This window comes from Lissotriton helveticus, chromosome 8 (genome assembly GCF_964261635.1).
Source record: "Lissotriton helveticus chromosome 8, aLisHel1.1, whole genome shotgun sequence".
NCBI lineage: Eukaryota > Metazoa > Chordata > Amphibia > Caudata > Salamandridae > Lissotriton > Lissotriton helveticus.
In genome coordinates, this window is record NC_136069.1 from 1667479338 (window position 1) to 1667506524 (window position 27187).

The window sequence follows — 27187 nt, forward strand, 5'->3', positions numbered from 1 at the left end:
GTCCTTATGAAATAGTTTTTGGTCGTCCTGCAAATGTTTGGGGGGTACCTAGACCAAAAGAATTCAAGCAGCTGGAATACCCAATGTTAATTGATTACCTTTTCGACTTGACTGCTAAATTGAGTCTTATTCACCAACAGGTTTTCGATGCATTGCCAAAGCCACCGGAGAGTCCAGGCCATCAGCTGAAACCGGGTGATCAGGTGGTCATCAGAAATTTTGCAAGAACGAAAAATCTTCAGCCCAGATTCATTGGCCCTTTCCAAGTCCTACTAGCAACGAGAACTGCTATTCGTGTGGCCGGAAGGAAAAACTGGATCCATACGACACACGTCAAACGTGTGCCTCTGCCACTTCCTTACGACAACTGGGTAAAGAAAGGAATCGGTGCCTCTGAAACAGAACAAATCCCCAGGTTCATGCCTTTCAGCGATGCAGAACTGATCACGGATTCACCAAATTCTGACTCTCCTCCTGAAACTGCTCTTTTGAACCCTGAACATTTGCCATCTGCACCAAAAGGACATTTGCCATCTGCGGACGTGAACATTGCAACGTCAGCTGAAAATACATTGTTTCCAGATCAGACAGCTCCTGCAAAACTGAGATACAACTTACGTTCTCGCAATATGGACAAATAAAGCAGGAAACTGCCTATTTTCAGATTTGAATTTGCTATACATTGCCTCCAGCCAGGAAGTTTGCTAATACTTTGTATTGTTTCTTTTTGTTTTAAAATTGCCTTGCCGTCTGGGTAGCCGTAGGGTCGTGGCTGTGTGCCTAGTTGAATCTGCGGGGGTCAGACACAAGGTCGATCTTTCTGTTAGTTCTGGGAACTCCCAGGGCTGATAGAGGCATTTTCATCTACGTACACATCATCAGTGGTCGCGAACGGTCGTAGAAGATGGAGCTTCCTGAGCTGCAACGAAAAAATGTAATTTATGTTCGCAGAAATAGACTGTACTGAATACTTCACAGCAAATGCTTTCTAATGCAATGTGCAGTTACGTTTTTAATCGTTTTGATAACGTTGGTGGGTGGAATCATCTTTGGTGTACATTTGATTTTTATGCCAGTAACTACAGTACCTCCCCTTGATCCTACTACTTCTACGGTTTCTTCTATGCATTCTTTTCACTCATTTCCTGAACACGAACAAGCTCGACGCTCAGAATTTATTAACAATACATTTGTACAGCTCTTGCATCAACACCAACTGGTAGTCAATACTACAGACTGCTGGGTGTGCGGCTTGATACCTCACACTATGGATAAAGGCATTCCCTATTTAGTCTTGCCTTTTAGCTACAATGGATCATTTCAGGCCTTTCAGACCATTTTTTCATATGCCCTTGAGACCTATCCTCCGCGTCCACCACGGTCCACTAAATACAACTCAGCCAACAAAGCTTTAGTCCAGGGAATTATTGATATGATTAAAGACGTCAATAATACTCCATCTTACCCTAGAGATGAATTACGGGTGTATTTGAGTTGGAACTCTACAGAGTATTGCCTTAGTTTGGGAGAAAGCAAGCGTAAAAGCTCCACTTCAGTTTGGGTCGTGCCTCACCGAGGTCAAGTCTGTTTGCAAGGAAATGGGAGAAATCCGAGAGCTCAGCTAGGGAGGAGTGAGTGCGTTGAGACTTACGTATTTCCGTCTAACTCCTCCCCTGCCTTTCTGACTGCTAGGGGTACCTACTTCATCTGTCAGGACAGAGCTTATACATGGCTGCCTGCTGACTTCTCAGGTTCATGTTATATTGCTCGATTGTTACCTCCGACATACACTGCTTCTTCAGATTATCACAAGACCAGAGTAGCAAGAGGTGTCTTCAGCAAGGAAGATACCGCTGGTCAAGAAGCTGGAGACTTTTTCAAAGGTTTCCTTCCGTTTTGGGGGCCTATGGCAAATAGTAGAAATCTACGTCAACTAACACGGGTAGTTGAATCTACTATTACAGAAACTGCTGGTGCCCTTAGTAACTTAACAGCTGAGCTGCAGGCGGATCGTCTCATGACGTTGCAGAACCGTATGGTTCTAGACGTAATACTTGCAGATCGAGGTGGGGTATGCAGAATGATCCAATCGAGCTGCTGTGTCTTTATTCCAAATAATGCTCCAACAGTCTATGAAGCAATCTCTAAGCTACACAAGATTTCCGACTCTATACACGTAGATAAGGGAAACTGGTCCTTCATGGAGTGGTTTTGGACTCTGGTATCAGCGTGGGGATGGAAGGTTCTGATGGTCATTGGTGTCATCCTAGTATTTCTGTTCTCGTGCTGTCTTATTATCCAATGTGGTCCCGCTCTGTGTAGTCTCTGTGCTGCAACCTGTTTCAGAAAACCACCTGCATTAGGAGAAAAGGCACGAGACAGGATGATGATACAACAACATGTCACTGACCTAATGAGCATAGAATTAGACTCTGACTCTGACATAGACTGAGTAATTGCCTATGTAAGGGCAAAAGGAGGGTCTGAGGTTCCGTGACGATTTTACTCGTGTTTGTAACATTGTCGTAAATACATAATTTTGGTATCAGTGAACCGCAAATGATCCATTTAGTATATCCTGGTGTTTTCGCTATGCTACGAGCAAGAGCACTCCAGTTACAAACACATTTCTGTTCTACCCATGGCATCCATCTTAGAACACGGAAGCCATTTTGTATTCCTTGCCCTCACATAGTCAATGGACACACAATGACCTCTTTTTCATTTAAGGACACGTAGGCTTTAGCCGGCGATTCACCTTGCGAGTGACACGTGCACCTTAGGCCAGCAACGCTGTGGCAGCATGACTCGGCAAGAGCTGCCTCCCCAGCCTGAGGCCAGTCCTGCTATACTGGTTCTTGTGTTCGTTGGCCTGATCATGATTAGGCGGCCGAAGCTGGTAACCGTGCCCATTTACGACCCACAAACATCTCTTATCCTGTCTTTCTATCTTCCACACCTGGCTCTGCTCTTTTCCTTCTGGGCCTTTATTAGGGGGAGGTAACGAAATTTACGATGAGGCGGTCCGGGTCTTGAATGAAGAATTGACATGGGATTATGATGGACTAGTGGGAACCCCTCATTCGTAATGTTTTGACATCAGATACTGTTGACGATTCCTGTGCAACGCCAAATATTTATTGTTTAAGACACGAATGTTTAGAACTGTGGTAACATGTAAAGAATTTGCCCCGAGCAGAATATTTAGTATATAAGGAACAACCCTCTTTGTACAAATTGAACAGGCTCCTAGACACTGCCCGTGTGCAGTTTCTGTGACTTCTGTGTCCCTGCAGTAATAAACCTTTGGTCTTTGACGCCACCATCGAGAAGCCTGTGTTTCTGTTTGTTTGTGCACCGAGACAGGTTGAACTCCGGGGTCTTCGGGTGTTGTCCCTGACACCTCTGGACGGAACCAAAAAGTCCAGAACTCCAAGTTTGTCATGAACTGCTGCTGGAAGAACAGTGAGTGTTAGAGTTTACTCTGGAGAGACAGTCTGTGGAAATGTACTTTCAGGAGTTCAACTTTCGTGAAATATCCGAGATTGAAGAAATGTTGTTCTCCTCTATTATTCTACACTTCTCACACTTAATGATTGATGTATTTTTACTCATTTGCTTGTATGTTTTTTATGAGTTAACACATTTTCCTTCACCATGCTGTATTTTGGAAAGAATTTGAAGATGTTGCATGCCTTAAATAAAAAACTGAGTAACTCACTTGTTATCTAAACTAAGTTCCTGATATATTACTCTCAATTCTTCGATACATACTGGTTTAGCTGTCTGCAATATCCTATTTCAAGAATGGATCAATCAATCCGTGAATTTTAAGCATGCTACTCACCCGTAAGGGTCTCAAGGCGCGGTGGCAGCTCCGGTCATTCAAAGACCCAGGTCTTGAGGGCTTCCTGTAGATGTGCAGGTTGGGGATGCGTCTGATGCCGATAGGGAGCATGTTCCAGGTCTTTGCCGTGATGTTGGGGAAGGTTTTTCCATCCGTTTTTGCTCTGCGGATGCGTGGGGGTTTGGCAAGGGCGGCAGTTTGGTGGTTCCTCTTGGGAATGTGGAAGAAGATTCTATCGTTGAGATATGGGGGCTAGTGTTGTGGAAGCGTTTTTAGGCGTGGGTGAGTACCTTGAAAGTTACTCTCTTCCCAACGGGCCAGTAGAGGTTACGCAGGTGTTGGATGATGTGTTCGTGTCGAGGGATGCCGAGGACGAATCTGGCTGTGGTGTTCTGTATGGTCTGGAGTTTGTGGAGCAGAGACTTGTTGGACCCAGCGTAGAGGGCGTTTCCGTAATCCAGTCTGCATGTAATGAGTGCATGGGTGACAGTCTTCCTTGATTCGAGGAGATCCATTTGAAGGTCTTTCGGAGGATACAGAGGGTGTTGAAGAAGGTGGAGGTGACAGCGTTGACCTGGCGGGTCATGGAGAGGGAGGAGTTGAGTATGATGCCGAGGTTTCCAGCGTGGTCAGTGGGGGTGGGAGGGCTGCCGAGGGCAGTGGGCCATCAGGTGTTGTCCCATGCAGAGGGGGAGGGTCCAAGGACAAAGACCGAGTTGAGCTTCAGGCAGCTTCTTCTCATCCAGGATGCGATGTCCTTCATTCCTTCCTGGAAGTTGAGTCTGGTGGTGAAGGGGTCCTTGGTTAGGGAGAGGATGAGCTGAGTGTTGTTGGCGTAGGATAATATGCTGAGTATATGCTGTCTGATGATGGTGGCGAGGGGGGCCATGTAGATGTTGAAGAGCGGGGGCTGAGCGATGATCCTTGGGGTACTCCGCAGTTGATCTCAGTGGGTTCCGAGAGGAAGGGTAGAAGTCTGATTTTTTGTGGTCTGCCAGTGAGGAAGGAGCGGAGCCAGTCGAGGGAGGTACCCTGTTTGCCGGCATTTTGGAGTCTGATGGTGAGTGTGCAGTGGGAGAAAGTGTTGAAGGCTGCAGAGAGGTTGGTTAGGATCAGGGCGACGGTGTGTCCTTGGTCGAGGAGGGTGTGGATGTGGTTTGTGGTGGTGAGTAGAGCGGTCTCAGTGCTGTGGTTGCTGCGGAATCTGGATTGGGAGGGGTCGAGGCTGGACATAGGGAAGAGGGTTTGAGGCCATAAGGACATTGGTTGCTTTGGCTTCCCTCCTCCTTCAGCCATGGCTTGTTGAAAGTGTCATTCACATTTTGGGTCAGCTGATAGACCATTTCTTCTTTATTGGGCTCCAGCTATTTCATTGGTGAATTAGGTGCATGTGTTCACCTATGGAATGCTTTCACTGCAGTGCATGGACTGAGAAGTTTCCTTGCACTGCAATGGAATTTAAAATGTTAGTATTTATGTTTGCCCCAACGCATGGGAGCAGCATTGCAGATCTAACACTTGGCCCAGGCTCCACGTTCAAACATGCTTTTACAATCTTCATATGTACTACCACACTTTTTCCATGACTATTGTACCACAGCAGAACTACACCTCCGCTAGCTGCATTGTCTGCTTCACCGCCAGCATCAGCAACTGGCTGGTGCTCTTGCAGAGTCTATGGAGTGAGTATCAGTGGTAAACATAGGCTACTGCTAGTCACAACACCGCTTACAGCACCTGGGACTAGAAAGAGGGAATGGGGGACTCCAGTAACATGCCTTCATGGTATCCAGCCTCCCTGTAGTGTCCTGACAAGTCAGTTCATCCCTGCAAGGGCCTCGCACACAAAAGGTGATGGTACTGGTGTCTGTGGCGGTCTCCAGCTCTGAGAACCATCTGTTCATTATCCTGTGCAGCAAATTGTGTAGTGACAAACTGTAGAAGACAAAAAACATGACCCTGCTTCCTGATCACGGGCAGATGTTTCTTGTGCTGTCTTTTGTAACTCACACAGTGTAAACCACCGAACAGAAATTGGGAGCAACAAATTTTAGGAAAGATGCAATGCAAAAAGAATAATAAGCCATTGAGAGGAGTGCAAAATGGGCGAGTAGCCGAGTCATACAGAAACCTGGATGCAGAACGCCGGGCAGTTGGTGCACAGTGGACTCTCCAGCAATTGCAATAGGCCCTGCAGAGGGAAAGAGGGCAGAGCAGGGGTAGTGGGGCATGGAGTGGGGGCAGACCGTTTTGGGCAGAGAGAGTGGAGCAGGTAAGAATAGGGAAATGGTATTGAGGAGCAGCTCATAAAGCCCCTTTGTGCCTGTAAGTTAGAAAATGTATAATGTGAGGACAAGAACAATTGTGTTAACCTCGCCCACTGTAAGAAAGATCCTGCACCACAGAACATCAACATATGTTTCGCTGTAAGGGGGAATCACCCCATTTGACTGACTATATGTTGGAATACACCCAGGGCATTTGAGGGTGAAGCATCCTATATGTCTTTCTGTAAGGTAGATTATCCCCATGCTCGCTATAATTTGTACCTCCTTTCCACATCTGAGAGTGCTTGATGGCAAGTTAGCACACAGGAGGATGATGAGTCAGCTATGGGTGACTGGTTATTGTAGTAATCCAGGAGTCAGATGAGTGGATTAAAAGAGATTTCATAGATAAAATCTACACAGCTTGTCATCTGCCAGCATCTCCAGAGTGTACAGTTTCTCAAGTGTTGAATCATAACATTCTATCATGTACATGAAGCGGATGACATCATAAGCATAGAGTCAGCTGAGCAAGACAGCTGAGAAAGACAATTTACTTAAAGTGACAGTGTACAATTTACTAGGTTATGGAATATAACATACCTCCTTTCCTTCCAGCGAACGAAACAAAGTAAAGCAAAGGAAAAGATAAACAACTATTAAGCATTTATCATTTAACAAGAACAGCATTCATCTAAAATAATAAATGAAAAAAAAACAATACATAATACAACAAAAAGTAAAATGATGCTAATCACGAAATTTATGAGGCAAAGTAATAGATCTACTACTTTTCCTACGAGAGGAATCCATATTATTGACATGCATATCACATTTTTTAGAGGGTCCAAGATTAACTTTAACCTTTACAATTTTCGAGATATTCCACCAGTACCCTCCTTTAACTTGAACAGCATTTCCACTAATTCTCACTATCTTGATAGGTTCACTGTATTTACTCCTTCCTTTCTTTGTGTGAGTAGAATTCCTTACCCTCACCAAATCCCCCACACACAACGGGACCATCCTGGCATTTTTCTTCTGATTAAACCAACATTTCTCTTTGTTTTGTGTCAACATGGAATTAGATTTGACTGTCTCTAAAACAGACTCCATATCAACTAAGGGACAAGACCATTTAGACATCCAACTGGGTCTAAAACTGGTATTGGCTTTTCTCCCTCTCAATACCTCAAAAGGGGAAACGTTCGTGGAAGAGTGCGGTGTCGTCCTATACGACCAAAGCATACTTTCAAGAGATGCAAAAACATCATGCCTCCCCTCAACTGCCCACTTGATGCATTCACCCACAACACGATTCATCCTCTCAACTAGACCATTCGTTTGTGGGTAATAAAGTGAACTCTTAAGGTGCTTGATTCCACAAGACTCCAGGAAGGATTTGAACTCAAAACTAACAAACTGAGTCCCATTGTCTGAAACTATAAATTCAGGAAATCCTTCTCTCAAAAAAACTTCCTTGAGAAACTTAACTACAGTAGAAGTACTGACATCCTTAACAACTTTGATCTCAGGCCATTTTGATGTGTAATCCATCAAGACAATAATGAACCTCATCCCTAGAGGCAAAACTTCATAAGGACCCATGATGTCAATACCAACTTTGGTCCAGGGACTGGTGGGACACTCAATAGGAGACAAAGGAGGAACAACAACTTTAAGTGATTTTTCAGACACAGAACACACTGGACAGTTCTCAACAAAAGTACGAATCTCATTGTCCATGCTTGGCCACCAAAAATCTTGTCGTACTCGACGTATAGTTAAAGAGATACCCAAGTGTCCCTCATGAGCCTCTTTCATGATAACAAGTCTGAGACTATGAGGTGGAATAAGTTTGTCACACCTCACTAACAAACCGTCTTCAATCGAAATTTCAGACTCAATCTTCCAATATGGTTGCAACACTGAAGACAATGACTTTTCCTTGGGCCACCCATTCTTGACAAAATCGAACACTTCTTGCAAAACCATGTCCTTTGACAAAGACTCTCTCCAATCTTCCTCAGACCCCACAGCTAGGACAGGAACATCTATTGAAGCCACAAAACAATCCTCCTCATCCTCATCATTCAAATCAATAAAACCTGTACCTTCACTCACACCATCATTCTGAGGAAAACGTGACAAAAAATCTGCATGTGTGTTTTCCCACCTGAAATGTGTGTGACATTAAACTGATATTGAAGTAACTTGGTAACCATTCTTGTGATCCTGGGTGTACAACATTTACTGGGACCAGCAGACAAAATAGACACCAATGGCTTGTGATCAGTAATCAAATTGAAAGGCCTACCCCAAACATAAGGTCGGTATTTGTCAATAGCCCACACACACACTAGTAACTCTTTCTCTATAACCGAGTATTGAATCTCAGCACTCCTTAGCACCCTGGAAGCAAAAGCAACTGTAAATTCTCTTTCACCAGAACGTTGAGTAAGAATCGCTCCTAGACCCACCTTGCTCGCATCTACGGTAATGTAACATGGCAAATCTGGGTGAAATGGAGTGAGAGCATCACCCTTCTTCAAAATGTCCTTAACTTCCATAAAAGCACAATCACATTCATCTGTCCATGCGAACTTTGTAGAAAATTTAAGCAAATTACTAATGGGTCTAACAATTGACGCATACCCAGGCACGAATCTCGAATAATATTCCAACAATCCAAGTAGAGACTTAACACCAGATCTATCTTTAGGTACTGGTGCCTTCATGATAGCCTCAATTAACCCTTGCCTAGGTTTAATCCCTTCAGAAGAAAGTAAATGACCAAGATATTCAATCTCACTGGAACTGAATTTACACTTCTCTGTCTTCAAAACAACACCATTTTCCTTAAAAATTCCCAAGACCTTCCTGACTATGTTATCATGGGTCTCATCATCCACAGCATGAATTAAAACATCGTCTTGAAAAACTAAGACACCCTCAATATCTCTCAAAAGATTCTGCATCACCCTCTGAAAAACAGAAGCCGCTGAGGCCAGTCCAAAGGGCATTCTTTTGTAGCGGAAGGTACCAAGTGGTGACACAAAAGCTGTTAGTGAACGAGATTCAGGGTGAAGTTCTATTTGATGGTAGGCACTAGCCAGATCTAACTTTGAGAAAATCTTAGCGCCTTTGATGCTGGTAAAAAGGTCTGTAATCTTGGGTAGAGGATGGGAGTCAACCCAGATTTCCTTGTTTAAGGACCTAAGGTCCACACAAACTCTGAGTTTTCCATCTCTCTTCCGTGCAACAACTAAAGGGGATAACCATAGTGAAGACTCTGTGGGTTCTATGATTCCCTTTTTGCAGAGCATAGTGATTTCCTTATTAAGATCTTCCTTAATTCTAAAAGGAACACTCCTAAGTTTGTGTTTGATGGGAGTAGCACCATCCTTAACAATTATTTTGTGTTTGAAACCTACTATCTTCCCAAGCCGATCACTAAACACGGAAGGAAATTCATTGACCCACCTTGTGTTTTCTTCTTCACAAGATACAAGTAAAACTTGTTCTTTCATCCCTGGTCTAAGTTGCATTCCAAATAGACCCTGATGAAACCAACCTAGAATGTTGAGTCCATCTACAGCTACATAAATTTTGCCCCTGATTCTCCTACCCTTAAACTCCAGGTAATCTTCGAAAAATCCTAAAAGAGGAATTTTACGTTTTTGATAAGAAATAGGTTTTCTGTCAGGAGGGAAAAGTGCTCTATCACCCCATGTCTCACTAAATAATTCATTGGTAATTATGGTAATCCTTGCACCAGAATCCGCTAAGAGATTAAGTTTCTTATCACCAACAAGTATCTCTACAATGGGATCTACACAGGTAGAAGGATCACCAGTGAGGGGTATCGATGTCCCATCAGAATCTGTATGATCAGTGACAACGGAAATAGTTTCAGAGTCTGAGTCATCATCTGATTCTAAAACACAAGCTATAGTTTTCTTCTGAAACTTTTTCTTTAAGCAAACAGTGGCATAATGTCCTATTTTTTTTGCAATAGTTACACGTAGAACTTATAGCAGGACATTTCGAACCCTTGTTGTGAACTGAATTTCCACAACGCAAGCATACATTGTTTGGTACAGACACAGTATCCTTAAATCTTGAAGGGGTATTATCCTTGAATTTGGGAGGAAAATTGTTAGCAGTTTTAACGAGTTTACTCTTACCCTTTTTAGCATTACCAACAAAATTGATACTATCTAATGGTTTGTCTTCTAATTCTTTAAGAGAAACATGAGAAGTTTCAATACTTTTAGCAACTTTGATAGTCTCATCGAGAGTGGGGTTGTCCATAGTAAGTAGCTTTTGTCTAGTCTGCTTGTCTTTACAATGGCTAACGAACTGATCACGGATCAACTGCTCAGTAAAATTTTCAAACTTACAGACAGAAGCTAGTTTCCTTAGAGTGGAAAAATAAGAATCTACATCCTCACATTCAGATTGCTTCCTCATAAAAAATTTATGTCTAAGAACAATTAAATTAGGCTTTTTGTCAAACCTTAGTTTAAGTTTAGTAATAGTGGTCTGATACTCATCTATGACCACATAGTCTACAGGAGGGTCAGGTAGGTGTTTGAAAATAGATCTACCTTCAAAACCAAGAGAATGCAATAAAAGACATTTTTTTTTTTCAGGACCAAACCTTGAGGCACCAATAGCGCCTAGATATGTTTCGAATGCGTCAAACCAAATGTCCCATTTCACAGGAGGATCTCCTGGAGTATCAAGGAAAGCAGGAGGAGCATTGATGGATTGTAGTGCAGACATATTGAAAAAAAAAAGGAACAAAAAGAAATTATTTTTGTAGAAATGCACCCTTGAACTGTTACAATTGAATAATTTCTTTGTTGACTTTGTAGAAATGCACCCTTGAAAAGTTATAGTAGAATTGTCTCTTTGTTAAATCATTGAGTAGTTTCTTTGCTGACTTTGTAGAGATGTGCTCTTGAAATGTTATTGTAGAATTGCTTCTTTGTCAAAAACTATTCCTTTGTTGAAAAAAATGAAGATGTCATAGTATTTCCTTGAAAATATATCGTGGGAAAGGAATTTTCAGCAAAGAATGTTGAATAGTAAGTGATTGTCAAAACACAAAAACATGGATTGTTGAAAACAAAAGGAAAAGAACGTTGCTCTGCAACAAAAGTAGAATCTCTTCGTGTTCTTTTGGAGTGTTTTTCACATGATGGTTCTCCTTGGTGGGATCACAGCTTCGTGCGCGCTCTCTTGTAGGGCTTTGAATCACAACAAAACGGGAACGTTGCTGGCGCCTGACTGTGCGTGCGCATGGGAGCGAGGACGCCGCTTTAATGTAGTTCAAAAGTAAGCAGAGCGGTGATGCAGTTAAGATCCTCTCGCTGGCGCTTGACTGCGTGCGCGCATAAAAGCGAGGACACCGTTCAATTACAGATCTTACTGCTGGCGCTTGACTGCGTGCGCGTGTGAAAGCGAGGACACCGCTCAATTAATGCCCAATATAAACAAAGCATACAAGCGGCTCTGTCCCATGAACGTGCTTTCATTCGTGGCAAAAGTCAAATAACACGAAGCAGAGTGAATGCGCAGCTGGTGTCAATAAGCGCAGATTGACTTGAGCGGCAGAAATAATAAAACGGGCATTTTAACATTAGGACGATTCGCTCGCTCGCTCTTTGAGAAAAAGCATACACATGCCACTGGCTCGCTCTTTGACAGACGCGCACAGAGATAATTGCAGGCGTGTTAGGTTTGAAGTTTAGAGGACAAAACGCTAACAGTTGAAGTACAGCAGAAGTTGAGTTAAAATGTAAATAGTCACTTATCTGGAGTTGAAAGGTATATTATTCTGAAGTAGGGTTGAACAAAGTTCGAAAGGTTCCTTTGAAGAATAAAAGTTGAATATAGATTCTTTGATGAGTTGAAGATGGAGGTTGGCAGATGGTTGAAGAGGTTGGAAATTCTGAAGAATTGAGGATGGTTCCAAAGGGCTACAAAAGAATGCCCTTTGGACTGGCCTCAGCGGCTTCTGTTTTTCAGAGGGTGATGCAGAATCTTTTGAGAGATATTAAGGGTGTCTTAGTTTTTCAAGACGATGTTTTAATTCATGCTGTGGATGATGAGACCCATGATAACATAGTCAGGAAGGTCTTGGGAATTTTTAATAGATAAAATCTACACAGCTTGTCATCTGCCAGCATCTCCAGAGTGTACAGTTTCTCAAGTGTTGAATCATAACATTCTATCATGTACATGAAGCGGATGACATCATAAGCATAGAGTCAGCTGAGCAAGACAGCTGAGAAAGACAATTTACTTAAAGTGACAGTGTACAATTTACTAGGTTATGGAATATAACAGTTATTTTGGTAGAAACCCCTCCACATTCCCTTTATTGTAAAGTGCTCCTTTGGCCCATGTGTGTTTCACTGTAAGTAGAACCTACTTTACCTGGTTTACTTGAGGTACTCTATATGGTGATGTGTCTTAGAGTTAATCAGACGTTGGATAAGGATAAGTAAAAGGGAGAGCAATTGGGTGGCAGAATACATGGGAGATGAATGGTAATTATATTTGCCAAATTGTAGTTTATGCAGTAGACAATATGTGTATTTGTAAAGCACACTATCATCCATGAGGGTATCCTGGTGCTGAGCAGGTGGGTCAGCACCAGGTGGGTCAGTTGGCTTAATTAAAAAGCCAGGTATTCAGTTTTTTTAAGAAGAGAAGAGGTGGCTCGGATGTGAAGTGGGAGACCTCTCCAATCTTTAGGAGTTATGTAACAGAATATACATCTGCCTAATCTGCTTGAGTGTATGTTTGGAATGTGTAGCAGTAGAAGTGTATGTGGAGTGGAGGGTTGGCTAAAGGAGATGTGACTGTTCAGGTAGGTGGCACCCAAGCTATGTAGTGCCTTGAATGTATGTGAGAAATTGGGTTGTTGGTTGACTGGCGTGTTAGGCCTGGTCAACCAGTAGACCATAATCCCTGTCCGGGTTTACCACAAGAGTCACAACATTTAAAAATATTTTAGTAAAAACTAGCAGAAAGATCAAAGGGCCAACCGCGGACATCTAGTTGTGTGACACTGGGTCAAAGTTGAAAAATGTGGCCAGCCGTGATGGAGTGCAAGTCCCCTCATCAGCCAGGCTGGCTTGAATCCAGTGTCAAAGTGAGCTACCCCGATACCCTGAAACCATTCCCAGGATGCTTGTTTCTGGGCCAGGGAAGACCTGGCTTAGCAGTTCCGGCTGCACTGTTCCCACGACTAAGAGGGTCAAGGCTGATTTGCATATGGCTGGGTCTGAACCGGGTTGGCGAAGTGAGCTAAAGAACGATGATGGATTCAACCCAGATCTGTGAGTGTTTGAAAACTTTCAGTGCTCCGTCCGTCATCTCCTTGTGTCTGCTTTATTGTTTGAATAACACATAATTTGGGTGCATCTAGCAATGTTGAATATGATACAATCGCTGAATTACGCTTTGTTTGACATGCAGTGCGAAAAGTCACCCCCTCCTGGGTGAATACTCTACCTGTTATGTCTAACACTGGAATATCTAATACTCTGCGGATTGAAGTTAAGCAAAACAACATTGCTAATTTTGCCAATAATTCTTTCCTTGATAGGTATTTATTAGAAGGCCAAGATTTGAGGAGGGTTAGGATCTTATTGACGTGCCATAATATAGAATATCTGTGTTCTAGGGTAATGACAATCTAATACCCCGAAAGAGTTTGCATGCCAAAGGATGTTCCCCAACTGGGTAACCATCCACCAGCAAGTGACCTTCTAACATAGCCGATCAGAATGTGTTATTGGCCTGTAAGCCAAACCTTCTACGGCCAAATTCATTGAAAAATTCAAGATATGGACAGTGTCTGCCCCCACGTAATCCACCTGGCATTGGAAGCACCAACCCAGGCATCTAGACCAGGCAGAGAGGTATCTTTTGTTAGTGCTATCCAACCAAGCTCTTGCGAGTAAAGAGGAAGCATCTTGTGAAAGGCCCCGGACTTTCCCTCGTTCCTCGTAATCCTCCAGGCCATGAGACAAAGTGAACCTGCTTGCACCAGAAGGTGAGGGCTGTCCTGGGGATCCCAGAGTAGATCCGGAAATAGGGTTAGAGGGATTGGAAAATCCCAAGTAAGTTACATCATCACTGGAAACCAGACTTGAGGTCTCCAGATTGGGGGGATCGCCACAAGATTGTCTCGTTGCGTGCGCACTTGCGTGGATAATCTCATCATCATCGCGAATGGAGGAAGCACTTATGTTGTCTCCTTGCTTCAATCTTGGAGAAATGCGCCCGTGGCCACTGCATTGGGGTCCGGTTGCCAACTGCGATATCTGTCCAGATGGAAGTCAAGCCGAGATGTAAAGAGGTCTATGAAGAACAGGCCTTACCTCTCCTGAATCTCAAGAAACACATAGGTTTGTAATTTCCACAGGCTGTCATCTCTCCAATATCTGGAGTGCAAGTCTGCCACTTGATTGGACCAAGAAATGTGATTGTCTAGATAGTAATCCCATAATGTGCGAGCCAGATCTGACAGTGTCTTTGTAATTATTCCCCTCTGATGATTGACGTAGTGGACCGCAAACACATTGCCCATTTTCAGAAGAACCAAACATTGACACACACTAACACATTGGTATATCTCCTATCCGGAGAGATCAACACAATACACACAATATTTCAAAAGGAAACAGGTAAGTAAGCACAAATACACAGTGGTCTCCAGGGGAGACCAAACTATATACTAAGAAGGTAGAATGGAAACTGCAACCAAAGTTGCGACTTGGGCCAGAAGAATTAGAAGAGCTGGGGACCCAAAGAACCACTCAGGGTGAGTACCCAGGAACTCCATGGAGACTGTGTGCAGACTGGAAACACAGCTGTGTACTCAATGCAAGTCAATGGAATAGTTGCAGTTACAGTTTTCAAGAAGAAAGACCTTTCCGAGAGGACCCTGAAGAAACCCCATGGAAGATGTAAGGTTGGAGAGCCACCCCACCCATGAATACCCCAGGAACCAGGATACTTCCACCAGGGAAGCCGGGTGCATAGGTGCGAAGTGACGTCGGAAACCACAGTAGACCACAGTGGCGGACTTCGGTAAAAATGCCGCTGGCAAAGAAGGTGAAAGAATCTTTTGGAATCCAAGGATTGATTATTAAATAGGAGAACCTGCTAGCAGAGGGGACAGTCTATGCCACTCAGGAGTGACCAGGTGGCTTGGATGACCAATGACCACCGATAACTGAAGATGCAGGAGAGTTGATGGTGACCTTGCCGCTGCAGCTGTGAGGACCAGGCAATGCTGTGGAAGACCCGGACACATTTACTAGCTGTCCTATGTCGGAAGTCGGGAACCAGGAGGTCAGTATCCACCTGTAGCACCAACAAGCCTTGGAAGCAGCAACAGAGGTGGAAAAAGATGAAGGTGCAGTGGTGGGACCAGCAAGCGACCCACCAAATGCAGGAGAGTCAGACCAGGCCCCAAGCAAGCAAGGGAGCTAGTAAGAGATGCTGGAGACTGGAGCTTCTTGTAGCTCAAGGATCTCTGGAGGACACAGTCAACAAGCCTTGGCAACAGCAAGTCACTGTGGTGCACAGGGATTCCATTCCAGCGGTTCTGACAAGGAATATTGGCCTCAAACTTACTCAGAAGGTGTGTGTTAAGGGCTGGATGATGAGTTGCAGCAGATACAGAGATAGTGGTGATGTCTCATGTAATTGGAGGCAGTACAGGCTGTGTCCTTATAAGTGGTGCTGAAACGGACGCCCCTTTCCTGAGGGGGCCATAGTTCCCTCCATTTGTGGCTGACGTGGAGCACTGGGTTGTGTGGGTGGGTCTTTGGTAGTTGCAGCAGGCAGCGGGCATATGATTGCAGGGACCATGCCAGGACGCAGCCAGTCAGTCATGGCGCAGGGAGTTGTATGTCCACGGGTGGAAGTTTGTGTGTACACACTTCAAGGGACAGTCCCTGCCAGTCTCACCCGTAATAACAGTTAATACAGCGCATTGGGAGCGCTTTGGGGTTACCTGTACTGGTACAGCAGATCGTGCTGCAGGGCTGTTTGTGAGTCCCAGTGCTGGCAGAGAACCTAAAGCTGTCCCATTTCCCTAATGTCTACCTGCTGCATTGGGTAGTATTCAATGGCCTGAAATTGGCAACAGGTAAGTGGCAATTTTATTTTGCTGGGGGAGGGACATTATGAAATGCGAAGTAAAGGGATTGAAAACTGCTCCAAACTCTTGCCTTTATCGCCCCATTCTCAGACTCTCAGATTATGAGTGCCAGAAGTGTAGCAGACTTAGCTTTTGTGGCTGTACTGTGCACCAGTGGGTGCAGTTGCTGCTTGTGTGCCCGCTCCTGAAAAGCAAGGAAGTACGTGGGGTGCTGCTGCCAGGGCAGGGTTTATTGGGTGCCATTGCAACTAACTGTTCAGGGTTTCTGAGATTCTGAGATATGTTCAGTGAGGTTTTGATGGGCACGTACACACACGAAAGAATAAATATCAATGTGCACAAACTCAAAGGCCTTTAAATTAAGTTGTAGCAGTATGGTTTGCTGGAGTGCTTAGAACATGCACACTGTGGCCTTAAGCACTCTGTAGTATACAGTTATGATCAACCGCTCAGAACAGAGTACAACTGCAGTATTTTAAATTCCCTTTTAAGTGGATGTCCTTAAGACAGCAGGGACGCAGTGGGGCAACGTTCCCTCGGAGGTTGTCGGCTATTAAGATGCGGCAGCTGTGGCAAAGGGACTAATGAGAGTCTTTGAGTACAGCTCAATAAGGTAAAGGGTGCCCACCTCCAAAAGCGCCTTCCCTACCACTGCACTGGAAAGGGAATCCAAGAAGCTGGACCACTTTGGCAAGAAAATGTTCTCTTCCGCCAGCATAGGACTGCGGTCCATAAACACTGCATGTCTCTTGGGCTGTTCTTGGCACTCAGTGTGGGATACGGTGGCGCAAGTGCTGCATCAGTGTCCGGAGGAGGCCTGGTCAGTGCTCTCCCAGGCTGTCGCCGCTAGGAGAGATGCAGCAAAGTTTACGATCCGCTGTGGGCTGGACACCGCCGACTCTCTGGGCAGGACCATTTCAAAGTCGGTATCGCTTCGTCGCTACGACTGGATGAGGTCCACTGGCTTTTCAGGGGATGTCCAGAACACCTAATGGACATGCCCTTTGATGGCGGTCACCTTGTTGGTGACAAAGCAGAACACATCCTAGAGCGCTTCAAGGACTCACGGGTTATGGCCAAGTCCTTGGACATCTCCACCCGTCCAGCGCAGTCTGCGTTTTGCCCCTTTCGTGGCTACGGAAGGGGTGCCCTGCTATGTCCCACCCAGGGCCACAGGCCGCAGCAAGTTACCCAATCTTTGTGCGGCCGAGGACGTGGAAATAACCGACGAGGTTCAGGGGACCAGCGGGCGGGCCAGTTCACCAACCCCCCCTCTGCAGCAACCTCCAAACACTCCTAATCCGACGTTTCAGGCCCATCAAATACCAGTGGGCAGCAGGATTCACCATTACCTCTCCCACTGGCGCACCATCACGTCGGACAGGTGGGTTTCGCAAATAGTCCATGCCACCTCGATACCACCGCATGTTGGAGTATCATCTGGCCCTTCTCCAGGTGGAAGTTACGGCTTGCTTGGCCAAGGGAGACATCGAGCGCGTTGCTGTCCCAGAAGTAGGTCGTGGTTGTTATTCCCACTACTTTCTGGTTCCCAAGAAGGAAAAGGGCCTGCGTCCTATCTTGGACCTCAGGGATGTCATTTGCTTCCTCAGGAAGGAGAAGTTCAAAATGTTGACACTTGCTCAGGTCTAGTCTGCCCTCAACCCGCAAGACAGGATGGTGGCGTTGGACTTGTAGGACGCTTATTTTCACATCCCCGTCCTGCTGGCCTACCAGCGTTACCTACAATTCACAGAAGGCCACGAGAATTTTCAGTTTATCGTGCTCCCCTTTGGCCTTACCAGCGCCCTTCGGGTGTTCACGAAAGTGATGGCAGTGGTCGCAGCTCATCTGCGCAGATCAGGGGTTTAAGTCTTCCACTATCTCGATGACTGGCTGTTGCAGGCGGGCTCGTCCCAGGCAGTCGTCTCCCTCCTCCAGACTACGGCTGACCTCCTGCATTTGCTGGGGTTCTCCATCAATGTGCTGAAGTGTCACCTGATTCCCTCTCAGAAGCTCCTCTTCATCGGAGCGGTTCTGGACACAACGTGGTTTCAGGGCTATCCTACCGAACAATGAGTCCGGGATATTCAGGCTATGATTCTGATCTTTCAGCCTCTATCTCGGGTTTCGTTCAGACTGACCCGAGGCTTCTGGGCCTCATGGCCTCCTGCATCCTGCTTGTCGATCATGCCAGGTGGCATATGCGGACTCTGCAGTGGGACATGAAGTTCCAGTGGGCACAGCATCAGGGGAATCTGTCCGATTGCGTCCAGATCTCGGAGGGCACTGCTCGACAACTGCAGTGGTGGCTTACGAACCAGGACTGGGTCAATGGCAGATCCCTCTCCCTTCCCCAACCAGATCAAACTGTGGTGATGGATGAATCCCTTCTAGGATGGGGCAGCCACATGGGGGAGGCGGAGATCAGAGGCCTCTGGTCTCCAGCGGAGTCCGGGCTTCACATCAACCTTCTGGAGCTCCGGGCGATTCATCGTGCACTGAAGGCATTCCTTCCTTCTGTCCAATGAAGAGTAGTGCAGGTGTTCACGGACAACAATACCGCCATGTGGTACTGCAACAAACAGGGTGGGGTAGGGTTGTGGACCCTATTTCAGGAGGCCTTCCGCCTCTGGACATGGCTGGAACATCAGGGCATTTCCTTGGTGGTTCCACACATGGCCAGTTCTCTGAACGCCAGGGGGGACAAACTCAGCCGCAGGTGCATAATGGATCAAGAATGACATCTTCACTCGGAGGTGATGCAAGGTCTCTTGCAACAGTGGGGAGTGCCTTGGTTAGATCTATTCGCCACTGAAGAGAACGTGCAATGTCAGCAATTCTGCATGTTGGAATTTCCAAGGCGGCACTCGCTTGGCAATGCTTTTCGTGGCGAGTAGAGTTGCGGTCTGTTGTATGCCTTTCCACCCATACCACTTCTGCCCAGAGTGCTGAAGAAGATCAGGCGCGACCGGGCCAAAGTAATTCTTGTGGCTCCAGATTAGGCACGAAGAGTCTGGTATCCGAGCTGCTCAACATGGCCATCGGTCCTCCGATCAGACTGCCTCTTCGGGAGGGTCTTTTGTCACAGGGCACGGTTCTCCACCCGAACCTGTCCAGTCTCCACCTCCTTGCATGGAGATTGAGCGGCGGCAGTTGACATCTTTCGATCTGCTTCCTGAAGTCTGTGATGTAATCTTGGCAGCCAGGCGTCCCTCCACTAAGACGGTGTACGCCTGTGGAACAAATTTGTGGCATGGTGCACAGCAAATGCTGTGGATCCCATTTCTGTCACTCTTTCTGAAGTACTCTTGTTTCTTCTCTCTTTAGCCCAGCAGGGCTCTACTCTGGGCACTATCAAGGGATATCTTTCCGCCATCTCTGCCTTTCTTAGTTTGCCAGATCATCCTTCTTATTTCAAGTCCCCGGTAGTTAACAGTTTCCTAAAAGGCTTAACGCATCTTTTTCCTCCAATCCCCTTCATTATGCCTCAGTGGAACTTGAACCATGTGCTCACCTATCTCATATGTGCTCTCTTTGAGCCACTGCATAACTGTCCTTTACGCCTTCTGTCTCTTAAAACTGCTTCCTCGGTAGCCATCAACTTCTGCTAGAAGAGTGAGTGAGTGCCAGGCTCTTTCTTCAAAACCTCCTTTCCTGTCTGTTCATCTGGACAAGGTGGTTCACAGGACCCGTCCATCCTTCCTATGGTGCCTTCTACATCGGCAGACCATTACTTTGCCACCTTCTTCCCGCCTCCACATCCTGCAAAGGAAGAAGAGAGGCTCAACCGTCTGGACCCAAAGCGTGTGCTCTCCTACCTGGATCGCACAAAACAGTTCCGGGTGGATGATCAACTTTTGTTGGCTACGCGGCTGCAAAGAAGGGTCGGGCTGTACACAAACGTGCCATTTCTCGATGGGTCATGTTGTGTATTAAGACTTGTTACTTTCTGGCTAAAAAGGGGCCTCCAGTCAGGCTACGTGATAACTCCACCAGGGCGACGGCAGCCACTACTGCCTTGGGAAGAGTAGTGCCTCTTAAGGACATCTGTCAAGCAGCCACGTAGCATCACTGCATATGTTCACCAAACACTACTGCCTTAACAGCCAAGTCTGGGGAGACGGCTTCTTTGGCTGTTCTGTTCTCCAGGATTTTCTGGTGTGAACTTTGTTCGCAGACCCACCACCGGGTTTGGTATTGCTGGGGTATGTATTCTAAGGTAAGGAATCTATAACTAACATGTTTCTTTCAGATGTACAAGTTACTTACCTTTGGTAACAATATACCTGTAAGAAACATCTGAGGGACTACTAGCCGCAGATTCCTTAATATAGAATTATCCCCAGGCGTGAAACTGGATTTGGCAAACTTTTTTGCCACAGGATCCCTGCGCGCCGGGGGGATGGCACCACGTGACTCCACCCTGACGTCGTCCGCGTCTGTGACGTCAGCGAGGATACATAAGTCCCACCCTGGCACGCTTATGTCAGTTTGTTTCTCTGTTCAGCGTGCAACGCAGATCCGGATTGTGTCCTGGCCTGTTTTCGGGTCTTTTATTCTTTTGCACGCTTTGGCATTAAAGGGAACAGTGTGCGAATGCCTTCGGGCTTCAAGACGTGTACCTCCTGTGCGCGTCCCATGTCGGCGACGGACCCTCACCCAATTTGCATGTGGTGCCTGGGTGAGCACCACGACTCGGAAAGCTGCGACGCCTGCCAGCACCTTAAGCCTAAGTCACGGCGGGATCGCCGAATGAAGTTGCTGTCGGCGTGCTTATCCAGGTCGGTGTCATCCCAGCGTCCGTCTCCCACCTCGGAAACGCTGGTTTCATCTGCGACATCATCTTTCGCCGTGGCCCCAAGGGTGTGGCTCACCGGCTGGTAAGTCCTTCAGTCTATCTCGGAGGCCTTGTGCTCCCTTCGCTGTGGGTGCCTTCTTCCCCCGTGACATGCGCCCCCGCCTGTCGCCTTCCTACCCGCTGTTTCACGCCACACAGGTGACTGAGGCCCAAATGACAGCCTACGCGGCGGCTCTGCAGGCTTCTTTGGCTCTTCCTCCACCTCCTGAGACTTCGGCGGAATTTTCGGCTCCAGGTCGAAGGAGAGTGGTGTCATTGAGGTGCGGTCCTTCGGGGCTCCCCTCTTCGGCACCTGGGGTCCCTGCCTCACCGCAAATCCCTAAGGGGCTTCCTGTCACATCGCAGGTTACCGCCGGAACTCCGGACTTGCCCTCGAGTTACGCTCGGTCCTCTGAGCAGAGCAGGCAGCTACCTCACCAGAGGCCGAGCCGGCGCCGTTTCGGCACCAGGAGCCTTCCTCCCCGGCTCCGGTGGAGGCAGGGACCTGGGGTGCTTTCCTGAGTCCCCCTCGGTCCTCTGCCAAGCTGGCACCTTTTCAGCGCTGCTCCCTTGCCGTTCTGGCATCGACCCCGCCCCATTCTCATGGTTAGCACATCGTAACAGGAGTCGGCCCGGCGCCACACGTGCTCACTCCAGCGCCGACTGACGCCGATCAGGTGCGGGTGGAGGACTCCACGGAGCCGCGCCGGCGTCGGGTTCTGGATCTGTCCCCTTAAGCTCCTTCTTCTCCAGAGGTTTGCCATCTGTTGGTGTGTTCCTCCCCAGAGACAGGGTGCCGTATTGTTGCCTTTTCCCTGGCATCTTCCAGGGAGGGCTCCTCGCCGTCCCACGGCCTAAATCCTTGAACCCTTATGTCCGTGGCTCACGGAGGGCTTTTCCACCGGTCTCCCCGCCTTCCACTGGGGCCCATCAGGTCCCCCATTCATCTGTGGATCCCCCACTATTCTAAGACTGGCCGCTTCGCCTTGGACATGAGGACGGGCGGCTCAGTCTGCAGCCGTCACCCACGGAGGAATTACTTTCTCCTCTGCAGCTCCCTACGGAGGCTAGTGTTGCCTTTGTTCTGGCTATTTCCACAGCCGATGGTATTCTGCAGATGGGTGAACCTGTCACTTTGTTTCCTACGGACAACCTTTTAGAAGTTCTCCACCAGGGCTCTGGTGGACTGGAGTTGTTCCTTCCCGTTGAAGCGCCACTCCACAATTCTCTTACGGGGCGCTCTGCCATGGGTGATCTGGTGCCTCAGGCACTTCTGCATCGTCACCGCCCTGCTCTGCAGGACCCTGTTTGTCTTTCCTTCCACCCTTCTACTCAAGGCTCTCTTCTGCGGAATGCCTTTCCGTGTTTGCCTGTGGTGTTGCGTCCGTCTCCCACCTCGGAAGCCAGGAAACGCTAGTTTTATCTGCAACATCGTCTTTTGCAGTGGCCCCAAGGGCGTGGCTCGCCGGCTGGTAAGTCCTTCAGTCTATCTCCGAGGCCTTGTGCTCCTTTCGCTGTGGGTGCCTGCTTCCCCCGGGACATGCGCCCCGCCTGTCGCCTTCCTACCCGCTGTTTCCCAGCGCAAAGGCGACTAGGGCCCAAATGACAGCCTACGCGGCGGCTCTGCGGGCTTCTTTGGCCCTTCCTCCACCTCCTGAGACTTCGGCGGATCCCTTGCCTCACGCGGGGCCTTCCGCGGAGTCGCCGGCGGCTCCGGCCCCAGTGCCGTAGTTTTCGGCTCCAGGTCATAGGAGAGTGGTGTCATTGAGGTGCGGTCCTTCGGGGCTCCCCTCTTCGACACCTGGGGTCCCTGCCTCACCGCAAATACCTAAGGGGCTTCCTGTCACATCGCAGGATACCGCCGGAACTCCGGACTTGCCCTCGAGTTCCGCTCAGTGCTCTGAGCAGGCAGCTGCCTCACCAGAGGCGGAGCCGGCGCTGTTTCGGCACCAGGAACCTTCCTCCCCGGCTCCGGTGGAGGCAGGGACCTGGGGTGATTTCCTGAGTCCCCCTCGGTCCTTGGCCAAGCTGGCACCTTTTCAGCGCTGCGCCCTTGCCGTTCTGGCATCGACCCCGCCCCATTCTCGTGGTTAGCACATCGTGACAGAAGTCGGCCCGGCGCCACATGTGCCCATTCCAGCGCCAATTGACGCCGATCAGGCGCCGGTGGAGGACTCCACAGAGCCGGGCCGGCGTCGGGTTCTAGATTTGTCCCCTAAAGCCCCTTCTTCTCCAGAGGTTTGCCATCTGTTGGTGTGTTCCTCCCCAGAGACAGGGTGCCGTATTGTTGCCTTTTCCCTGCCATCTTCCAGGGAGGGCTCCTCGCTGTCCCCACGGCCTAAATCTTTGAACCCTTCTGCCCGTGGCTCACGGAGGGCTTTTCCACCGGTCTCCCCACCTTCCACTGGGGCCCCTCAGGTCCCCCATCCATCTATGGATCCCCCACTATTCCGAGACTGGCCGCTTCCCCCTGGACATGGGGACAGGCGGCTCAGTCTGCATCCGTCACCCACGGAGGAATTACTTTCACCTCTGCAGCACCCTACGGAGGCTAGTGTTGCCTTTGTTCTGGCTATTTTCACAGCCGATGGTATTCTGCAGATGGGTGAACCTGTCACTCTGTTTCCTACGGACAACCTTGTGGAAGTTCTCCCCCAGGGCTCCGGTGGACAGGAGTTGTTCCTTCCCTTTAAAGCGCCACTCCACAATTCTCTTACGGGGCGCCCTGCCACGGGTGATCTGGTGCCTCAGGCACTTCTACATCGTCACCGCCCTGCTCTGCAGGACCCTGTTTGTCTTTCTTTCCACCCTTCTACTCAAGGCTCTCTTCTGCGGAATGCCTTTCCGTGTTTGCCTGTGGTGTTGTTTCCTCCGTCTTGGGAGGTCCGGTGGTTGGATTCATGGGGGGGTAATGTCTTCTCTTCCTCTAGCGCTTTTATATTGTATACTTTTCCACAAGGGCATTTTAATAAATACCCTGGATTGAACTGTGGGTTGTAGGTGAAAAGTATACATAGGCAAAACCGAGCGCAAAATAAAAATACGACTTAATGAACACAAGTCAGACATAAGGATGAAAAATCCTAAATCATCAGTGGCTACCCACTTCAATGAAATGAACCACAACATCTCTCAGCTCAAATTTATGGTCCTAGAAGTGGTCAAAAAAGGTAAAGGAAGAGATAACCATAAACACCTACTCCGTAGAGAGAATTACTGGATTTACAAACTCAACAGCACTAAGCCTAATGGACTTAATGATCGGATTGAATTTTCATGTTATTTATGATATGTGTGTACATATTATTCATTTTTCCTGATCTGTTGTACCTACTTACGTTTACTTTGTTTCATTTTAGGCTAGTTCGGTATTTGCTTTGAATAATTTCCACACTTTTTTTTCAAGGCGTTGTTACTACTGGTTCTTTAACCTAATTAACTTTAATGACTATGTCCGCATACAAACACCACTTTAACTTTTGTGCACCATCAACATTTAGCTCGATCACTTTTCGACTTAGTCCGTTGTTGATATCACCTCACTTAGTCCTGATCACGTGACATGATCACGTGACCCCAAACTCGCGTTATCTTGCTCGTGAATGATGCACTAACCGAGCACCGAATGGAGCATAGTGCCAGCGTCCGCGGCATACTACTTTAAACCTTCACAGTGAGTATAGCGTTATACACTTTTCCTTTCTTTGACAGTCGGGTTGCTATCCGTCAGGCTGCTCTAACCCTTGGCGTTTTATTTAGGTTTCCCGCTTGAACTTTTTTACAGATCGGGTGCGTTTAAATGCTCAAGAACCGTCCACATGAGTAAGTCCGACCTGTATTAATTTTGAACACTATGTTTCACATTATGCACCTTTTGGTGCCGTTCTCCTCACATTTCAGATAGCCACTATACACTACAGGGATATAAGGTATCACATACACGCACTTATGCTTCATATATATAAATCAGTAGTAGTGTACTAAAATTATGTTGTTTCTTGTAGACATGCTCCCAGACGAAGGGCTAATGCCCGAAATGCATTGGAGCTAATATGTGGATTTAAAACATGGAATATTGTATGAAAAACAATACAATTGAAAATACAAAAACAACCAAGGAATACAATGAGATTTCAAAATCTTTAATGAGCGTTTCTTTACATTCATCAAAGGAATTATAGAGGAATTATTTTCCCATGGAAGTGTGCCCCCAGGGATGCTATCAATTGCCAATTGAATGCACTTCATGACTTCAGTAAGATTCGTCTAATGGGAAGGAGACGATACCTAGGGATCACCTGTTAAACCCAGTAACTTTCATTCAACTTTTAACGGAACTGCTGTGCACTGATCTATCTAGTATAGCTCCTTTCGCGTTGCCCTTCCTTCCCCTGCTTGGTGAAGGCGGGCTGCAGCTTGTCATTGTGACACATCCCCTGTGGGGAGGTGTTCTCCGTGACACCAAGGTTCAAGTCTGCTTTGGGGGGAACTGGGCTCTTTTCCCTGTCCATGTGGCTCATCCCCTGTTGGGAAGGACTGGGTTACTTCCCTGTCCCGGCAATTTGTCCCCTGTCGGGGTCTTGGGTTCGCCTGAGCTGGGGAGGTCCTCTCGCAGACCCTCCTTCCCCTTGGGTATGGCTAGGATATCTATTCTACGTTAAGGAATTTGCGGCTAGTAGCCTCTATCAGATGTACGAGTTACTTACCTTCGGTAACGATGTATCTGGTAGAGACAATTTTAGCCGCAGATTCCTTCACAACCCGCCCTTCCTCCCAGTTCTGCGAGGGCCCTCTTGGTCTTCTGCACTCGCCTGTCTCCTGTTGGTTGTCTTTTGCAAGTACCTTTTCTTACTCCCTGCTTCTGGGGATGCTCGCCTTGTTGTTGCTCCATCTTGACCTTTATAGTCACTTCTGCGCCCCTGCACCCTGGCCTTCAGTGTGGGGTTCACATGTGCTCTACTTCCTTCTGTTGCGTGCACTTCTGCCTTTGGCAGCCTTGGGGGTTGAGGTACCTTGGCTGGTCTCGACCTTGGCTTTCGGGAGATTTTCTCTCTGCTGGTATTGTCTGAGGTTTAATGGTCATTGCTCCCCATTCTAAACTTGGTGTCCCTTTCTGTACCGGGCGGAGGCTGCAGACTTCTTGGTCTGCTGTGTATTTTTCACATGCTTCTGCCCCCGGATGGCTGTTGTGTTTGTTTGCAGGATTGCTTTCCAGTAGCTGTGCCCTGTTCTTTCATTCCAGATCTTGGTGCCTCTACCTGGCTCTATCTATTCTGGTTGGTGCTGTTCCTCAACATTTGTTTCTTTCCCTTCTGTTTAGCAGGGTTTTTCGCACACTGTTCCAGTATTCTCACAGTTTTGTTGGTAATAGCTCCACGTTGTGGCGTGGAAAAGTTCTCAGAAGAAAAGTGACGTATGCGTGCTGGAGTGGGACTTATGTTTCCTCGCTGACGTCACGGACGCGGACGACGTCAGGGCGGAGTCACGTGGTGCCATCCCCCTGGCTCGCAGGGATGCTGTGGCAAAAAAGCTTTCCGGATCCCGTCTCACGCCTGGGGATAATTCTACATTAAGGAATCTGCGGCTAGAATCGTCTCTACCAGATATATCATTACCGAAGGTAAGTAACTCGTACATTAGTTAGTTATATTTTCCTTACCGCTTCATCCATCCTCCCCATTCTGCAAACTGATTTCTAGAGTTAAGGACAGCCTTTCGAGCCCTAGTTCCATGCACCAATGGTCAGTGTCTTGCATGGCTCTGCGTTTCTGGCGCAGAAAATCATATACAAAACTGACGTCAGCTCGCGAGGTCGGCGTCTAAGTAGCTGCGCCTACGTCATCCCGGCGACAACGGACCCGGAGCCGACTAATGCCACCTTCCGAACCGCAGAGGTACTGCTGACGGAAAAACTTTCCGGATCTAGTCTGACACCTGGGGCAATTCTAAAGTAAGGAATCTATAACTAACTAATGTTTCTTACAAATATATTGTTACCGAAGGTAAGTAACTTGTGCTTCAAGTCAAAGGATAGGTCGCAGTTG

General features: G+C 47.4%; 1 protein-coding gene across 5 annotated transcripts in view; it reads left to right on the top strand.

Moving 5' to 3' along the window:
* Nucleotides 1-27187, top strand: part of LOC144773613 (transient receptor potential cation channel subfamily M member 2-like) — a 1994366-nt gene that overhangs the window by 1807945 nt on the left and 159234 nt on the right. Inside the window, exon 30 of one of the 5 annotated variants that reach the window (XM_078658756.1) lies at nucleotides 10770-11121. The exons of the other annotated variants lie outside the window; for them this stretch is intronic. Within the exon in view, the coding sequence (XP_078514882.1) occupies nucleotides 10770-10793 (24 nt within the window). The 3' untranslated portion in view covers nucleotides 10794-11121. Of the gene's footprint in view, nucleotides 1-10769; nucleotides 11122-27187 lie in introns of those variants that run through there. 5 annotated transcript variants of the gene reach the window in all.